At 37.6% G+C, this 7,561-nt stretch overlaps 1 protein-coding gene across 3 annotated transcripts in view; it reads left to right on the top strand.

The window, feature by feature from the left end:
- Positions 1-7,561, top strand: part of LOC109836433 — a 42,095-nt gene that overhangs the window by 16,833 nt on the left and 17,701 nt on the right. Inside the window, exons 7-15 of one of the 3 annotated variants that reach the window (XM_020404327.1) lie at positions 1,757-1,865; positions 1,972-2,039; positions 2,134-2,262; positions 2,346-3,300; positions 3,394-3,514; positions 4,032-4,235; positions 4,373-4,433; positions 5,489-5,602; positions 7,447-7,561. In XM_020404327.1, coding sequence (XP_020259916.1) covers positions 1,757-1,865; positions 1,972-2,039; positions 2,134-2,262; positions 2,346-3,300; positions 3,394-3,514; positions 4,032-4,235; positions 4,373-4,433; positions 5,489-5,602; positions 7,447-7,561 — 1,876 coding nt within the window. Of the gene's footprint in view, positions 1-1,756; positions 1,866-1,971; positions 2,040-2,133; positions 2,263-2,345; positions 3,301-3,393; positions 3,515-4,031; positions 4,236-4,372; positions 4,434-5,488; positions 5,603-5,755; positions 5,885-7,446 lie in introns of those variants that run through there. The other 2 variants (XM_020404329.1, XM_020404330.1) reach the window with 2 other exon arrangements.

A 7,561-nucleotide genomic window follows, 5' to 3' on the forward strand; every position in this document is an offset into this window, starting at 1 on the left:
GGGAAGAATTTTTTTTTGTAATAAAAGAAATATCTTAAAACTAAAGATTGCTGCTTATTGCATACCTAGTGATCTTGTTGCACATCTTTGAGATCCAATACACACCTGTGTAGTACTCTATATTGATAAATATTATAGTATTTGTTTTTTGTGGTGTAAGGCACACATGACGACTAAATTACTTACTGTTTTCGAAATTGCTCACTCCAATGAACAAACTTTGAGCCTTTAATGAAGAACTCATCGTGTACAATGCTTGACATATTTCCTAGTTCTACAAAGATCACTTCTAACAGTTTACGTGTTGGCACATGATAATAGTTAAATAATAACAGGGGTTTCAAGATTTGAGAACAATAAATAACTCTTTGCACTATTAAAGGTAGAAATTTTATGGGGGGGGGGAGAGGGAGGGAGGGGAGAAATTCGGATGGGGTCTGTAATTTGTGGGGATAGTTATGAGTAGTAGCGGGTGTTTTGTTAGTAAGGAAATAGTGCGGATAGTTGTGAAGTAGATTGTTTTTTCCCCAACTTTGTCCCTCCGTTAAGTTGTAAATTATTAGAAGTTGTGTGTATGACTTTTGGGATTTATAAGGAATTTTTGAAACGTGTGAATAACATAAGGGTAGAACACCAAAAAAATATCTTTTCATAAAGAATAGTAATAGATAATAGGTATGATGTCACCAAAAAGGCAAGGACCTTATACATATATAGAATTCCATATAAAGTTTAATTAATAAAATCAAGGTACAATTAAATAATGACAACTCTAAACTAGATTTTAAGAAGTTTGTGCCCATAAGCTATAAGCCAAATGGTAAATTGTTCGAGGTGGATTATAGACAGAGTTAAAATCTCTGTGCTATTCTCATCTTAAAAAACAAAAAGTATATTTCAATCATATCTGTTAAATACAGCTTTATTCCTTTGATTGAATTAATTTCCACTAGCAACCATATAAAATTTTAAACAATAATTTCCTTTGGTACTCACAAAAAAGTTTCTTCATTTCTATTGTTAATTTTTGTAAATTGGGTTTTTTGCACGTGCTGTATGCATGTGCTTGTGATCTAGTATGACTATTGAAATTAAATCTTGATGAGATAACATGGAACAAAACTTGTATGTTAAACAAAAATGTTCTTTTTCTAAGGCTTTAGATCACGCACAAAGAAAAAAGAGGCATTATTTTGTATTATTTCAGATGAAGAGATCAGTATTGATCAGATGATATCAAACCAATGTAAGCGGCCAAGAAAAGGAACTCCTCCCAACTTAACTGATTTCTCAGTCTGAGCCAAATAGAGGTTGGATTTGGCATTTGAGAAAATTAGGTTGTTTATGATCAAATTTAGACTTAAACCTTTCTCGATGCCCTTTTTATTCTTTTTGCGTTCAGATTGAAACATAACGAAATCTTCAAGGTAACCAAACTGGTAATCATTTGTTAATCTAATTGCCTGATGGGACTAGAGGTCAAATTCTTGTTTGACATAAGGTTTGAGTTGGAACCCTGTTGTAGAACCCTAGCGCCACTCTGCATCTATGAAGCACGGACACGCATAACATGAAGCCGTGTCGTGTCGTGTCCGTGTCGGACACACGTGTCGAACACACGTATCCTATGTATTTTTTAGGATTTGCCTCGTGTCGGCGTGTCGGATGGCCGTGTCGGATCCGTGTCCGTGCTACATAGCTCTGCATATCTGCATGTATTGGGGCTTTCTTTTATGAGCTAAAGGGTTATCAACAGGTTAGGTTTCATCCATTGCATTCAGAGGTACTTGCTAGTGGAAGCTTGGATCATGAAGTTCGGCTATGGAATGCAAATACTGCTGCTTGTATTGGATCACATGACTTTTGTACCTCTCTGACACTCTACTTCTTATTTTACTTCCACACCATGTGTCTTCCCTATTTGCTAATTCAAGAATGTAAGAAGCTTTCTTCTTATCTTTCAACGAGCAGACCGTCCTATTGCTTCAATTGCTTTTCATGCTCAAGGAGAAGTTATTGCTGTAGCATCGGGTCATAGGGTATGCCATCTGACCTGAAAAGCTTGTTTGATGAGTGTTTATGGTTCATGATGGTGCATGTCTTGATTTTTTTTCTTCTTGGAAATGTACTCAGCTTTTCATGTGGCACTACAATAACAGGCGTGGAGAGTCAGCTTCCCCAACCTCTGTGCTGAAGACAAGGCGCTCACTGAGGGCAGTTCAGTTTCACCCATTTGGTGCCCCTTTACTGTTGACAGCTGAGGTGTCAATATTTATGGTTTGCATTTGAATATGACTGCTCAACTGCACTGCGTAAGTAAGTCGAATTTACTTCTTGGTTTGCAGGTTAATGATCTTGAATCGCCAGATCATCAATTGACCTTAGCAACCACTCCTGGTTATCCCCACTATCCACCTGCCATTATCTATAGAAACATGAAACAGAGTACCAATACTTACGACGAGACTAGATTGTCTTTTACACCCTCTCCTTACATTTCTGAGCCCACATTTCTAAGAGATAGTAGGCAACGTCTGCAGCAGTATGACATGCCAACTGGTTCAGTTAATTGGCATCAACGAGCAGAGTTTTCTCAACAGCAAGCGTATTCAAATACGGGAAGCCATCATCATAGCCTCGCAATGCCTATGGAGGTGTGTTTTGATCCTTATGGTTCATATCTTCCAGCAGAAAATCTTCCTTTATTGTATGGGGTGGATGTAGCAACTGGTTATTCTGGTTCTGGAAACACGGAAAATATCAATTGGCAGCATACAGTCAGGAGTCAGCTTAGCCCCTCTGCTCGTGTTAATGAGAGGATGGATGCAGCTCATAATGACGAACCATCTATTTACCAAGGGACTGCTACGGCAGCAGAGAGATCTAATGGCCTACATGGGCGAAGTGTTCGGAGTACTACAGCGATAAATTTATCAAACTTCACCGGCAACAGAGAATTCAGTACGCCTATGATGAGTGTTAGTCATGGCAACTTTCATCCGTATATTCCATTCAATGATGTAGATTCCTGGCAGCTTCCATTCCTGCAGGGCTGGGTAATGGGTCAAACCCATGCTGGCCTGCAGGCAATGCTGCCTGTTAATAGTGCTTTCCAAGGATCGATACCCTCTGGATCAGGCTCTGAACTTGCAGCATCTGATCTACCTCTTAGGCATAGTGTGGGAACTGCATCAGCTTCTTCAGCAATGACTACTCCCAGTCGTCGAAGGGACAATGGGCGAAATTCTTGTCAACACCACTCACTCTCTCGGCTGATGTTTTTGACAGATCCCAGAGAAGGTACTTCCTCTTTAAATTCTCAACTTAAACATTGCCGTGAAGATATTTTCTAGTAGCATTTCCTTAAAATCTCCAAATTTCTGTCTGATGCAGCTGCTACGGAAATGCCTTGTACTGTGAAGTTGAGAATATGGGCGCATGATATACAGGTCCCAACTGCCCCTCTTGATCCAGAGGGGTGTCTCTTGACAATTCCACATGCTGTCCTCTGCAGGTACATATGATCAAAGGGGAGTCCTTAAGTATAGTGTACTTGTAATTTGAATAATAAGTTTTGTTTAGCGCATATCATCTTCATCTCCGGTGACCACAAAGTTCTTAGATGTAGGCATTGTCATGGGTTGTTCTCGTATTCATATAGTATGTTACCTATTGACTTTATTGAAGCGTGAGATGTCTTCACCATTAAACATTGTACTGGATTTCAGTGTCATATTTAACTATGCAATCAATTGTTTACACATGAGAAGCCTGTTGGGCATCTTTTAAGTTGAATAATCAGTGTGAGATAGGAAAATGTTTTTATACTTAATGACAAGAGGCATTTAGTTGTAGCATATCAATGTCGATATAATCTGCTAAACATTTGTTTGAGAATTATCTTCAGCAGAACTCTCTGCTTAGCGTGATGAAATAATATCCATTTATTCTGATATTACGTAAATTTTGTCTAGTTGGAGTTATAGTTTCCAGTTCTATTTTGGATTCTGATGTCCTTAGGATTATGGCAGTGAGATGGGTGCACACTTCTCTCCATGTGGGCGATTCTTAGCTGCTTGTGTTGCATGTGTTCTTCCTCAGTTGGAAGGGGATCATGGATTACAGTCGCAGATGAACCCTGATGCTTTAGGAGCTGCTACATCCCCTACACAGCATCCTCTTTCAGCTCACCAAGTAATATATGAACTTCGCATTTATTCCCTAGAGGAGGCAACGTGAGACCTCTATATCCTTGCACCTTTCCTTGCACCTTTATTTTCCTTTTCAATTGTTTTGTTCATGTACTGCAACCACTTTTCTCGTGGCTGTTTTTGTAGTTCAGTATCTGAACTTTATTGTTTGATGGTTGCAGCTTTGGTTCCATTCTGGCTTCAAGGGCTATTAGAGCTGCTCATTGTTTGACTTCTATACAGGTTATGCTCATTTTTTTTTTCAACAAAGACAAAGAAAAAAGGAAAAAAGAATGGTTACCTAATACTGCTCCATCTTTTAAGACCTTTATTAGAGAGATCCATGCCGAAGTTGTAAAAAGCCTGTAGCTAGATCCATTACTACGAATTAATTCCATGCTGTAACTAGATCCATTATTAGGAATTGGTCACTTGTAGCCTTTTGCCACTGGGTTCTACAACTCACAGTTAACAGTGTAGTAAAAGTGAATGATTTTAATAAACAGTAAAAGAGCTATTTTATGCCAGCTTCATTGATGGAGAAAATGATAGAAGATACCAGTCCCATTAAATCCTAAATTTTAGGTTTCTTTGAATTGAAGAAGGACGGGTGTGTTGAAAAAGTCCGGTGAACATTTGCAGGTGCACTAGTAGCATGGACGAATTAAGAGTTGGAAATTCAGAGGTGTGGTTTGTGATAGAACGATTAAGTCTGACATGGAAATGGTTAGAGCTAGTTAAAGAAAAGAAGGTTAAACGATTCGAACTCTCTCAAGTGGTTGGCGTAATTGGAATACATGGTCAAGTAATAACAGTGCACCACAGAATATTAGTAACTGAGTGATCGAGTTGAGATTCCTTTCTCTTTCTCAAGTTTTAATCTAAGGTTGATAGTTAAGCATAAGTGAAGATGTTACAAGAAAAATTAAGTTGTCGTCTCTGCCAATTTCATGCGATTCCATACTCTAATTAACTATGGCTCAATTTTCCTCTATGATCATGTCTCCATTTTTCTCCAAACCAATTATACGTTCATCGACGACTTGCTGCTTTGCTGGAACTTGCAACTCTTAGCTTTATGATATTATTTACTGTTGAGGATACTGAATGTATCATTTTCATCTGATTTATATTTGTTTATTCAGTGGAAACATGCAGATTAAGTATGCACCTTTCCACATGGCATATAAATAAATGAATGTGTATATGAATTGCAGAAGATCAAATTTAGTTATGTAACAACTTCTTCTCATGAATATCATTTCAGCTGTGCTTACTTGATTCCAATTTTGTTATAGTTTGCACCTACATCGGAGCACTTGTTATTAGCTTATGGTCGTCGTCATGGTTCACTACGTTGGAGAAATGCCATCAATGAGGAAACTGCAACGGGCACATACACGATTATGGAGGTTAATATCAGCAAAGTTTTTAACTTCAATCTCAAGGAGTTTTCCTGTGTCGTAGTAGTTTTCTATGCTGATTAACTGGTTATTATTATGTTCTCTACATGTTAGCAACTATTTGAAAAGATAAGATTTTCTTCACCATTTTGGTTCTTTCAGTTGGCTATGTGGCTTATATCATGTTTCAGAGCTGAAAGTAATTCCCGAGAGCAGAACTCTTCTTTTAGATTCGTTGAAGGTGAACAATTCATCATGACATGTGAATGTGACTAAATGACAAATAGATTCTCATCGTAACAGTTGACCAATATGTCCACCACATTTAACATGCTACAAAAATGTTTGGCTTGGTTCTGTCCACAGTTGCTTCAGTGACCAGGGTTCAAATGCGACAACCATCATGTTGTTTATTGTCTAATATGTTTGTTAATAGACCAACTGTATTCCCATCTTATATGTCCTTGCTATGTTAACTTAATTGTTCAATCCAAGTGCAACCCAACATGACACTGTTTTGAACAAGTACACAGGTTCAGTTTAGGTCTCCTGTAGTAAGGTTCATATCTAGAAGCATGGGCATATTATGCAATTTGTTGATTGATACAAAGCTTTTGCCGATTGGGCTCCTGTGGCATTCAGGCAAAGTGAGATGCCTCCCCGGAAATGGGGTTTGACTAGGTGAGCATCTTGATTGAAAGGAGAGATTGCAACATGCAATGGCCTTGTTATATGTGGAGGAGCACAAGAATATATTAAAATGAAAAAATTAATGAAGAAAATCCTTATGCATGGAAAGATCCAGTCATCGTTGATCAATATCATCTTTGGAATCTCCTGGATTTCTGATTTTTTTTCCTCTGTTTTTTATTTCTTCTTCTCCTCTTCTTCACAGCTCATAGTTCACTTGCAATATGCATTTTGCATTATTCTCCTCTATTCTCGGTTTTATCTCCCTTTGTGTCTACAACTGATTCTCTCCTCCTACACCCTCTCTCATTCTCATTCCGGACAATTCAGACGATATAAGACCAACTTTTTTTTAATCTAATCCTGTTGGGATGCTTGAAATATTTTAAAAGTCATTAAATGGCAAACAGTCATATATGCTGACCAGCTTAAGCAACTTGCCTGAGTGCTTAATGAACCAATGGGTTTTTAAGGTTTGCAAATGGATGGCGAGCTTTTGTGGAGGATATATAATGTCTATGAATGTTACAGAAATCTTCATTATGAACTGATTTCATTGGCCTAACCGCACTTACCATTTTGGAAGCAGAAATCAGATTGGGTGAGGGAAAACTGGGAGGCACTACCCTAGAATCAAGAAGACATTGAGTGCAAATACATATTCGGATGGGAAGCAATTTGGACCTAAATGGATCCGAAGAGGGAGAGTAACAGGAACCTTTGGAAACCATAGGTTGTCTCATGGATTAGTAATTTGTAGTCCTGGTGAAACCACATGGATTCTAGAAACAAACTAAATAATAATTCTAAAGAGAGATGATAGGATTTATGTTGCAGAGTTGATAAAGTCATTTAAGTGTTAGTGATGCATACTTCTAGTTCTTTATATTTTAAATCTTTTAATTGTATTTTTTAATGCGATAGGATTTATGTATTTGAAATATCACCCTTAAGATATTATAAATTTTAATGATTTTCTTTTCTTCTACTTTTAAGTCCTTTCAACTATTTATCTTCATGACCAATGTCCTGAACATATATAATTGGTTACTTAGTTGAATCTCCATTCTAAGAAAGCTATGTGTTATTCTTCACAAATGTACATAATCAATCGAAACGTATTAGCCTGTCTGACAGTATGTTTTGGTATATTTGATTTCCAGATTTATAGAGTTTCAGATATGGAACTTGTTAGAGTTCTTCCTAGTGCAGATGATGAGGTCAATGTTGCATGTTTTCATCCTTTAGCTGGAGGGGGTCTTGTCTATGGAACAAAGG

The sequence above is a fragment of the Asparagus officinalis genome, chromosome 4 (genome assembly GCF_001876935.1).
Source record: "Asparagus officinalis chromosome 4, Aspof.V1, whole genome shotgun sequence".
In the NCBI taxonomy this organism is placed as follows: Eukaryota; Viridiplantae; Streptophyta; class Magnoliopsida; order Asparagales; family Asparagaceae; genus Asparagus; species Asparagus officinalis.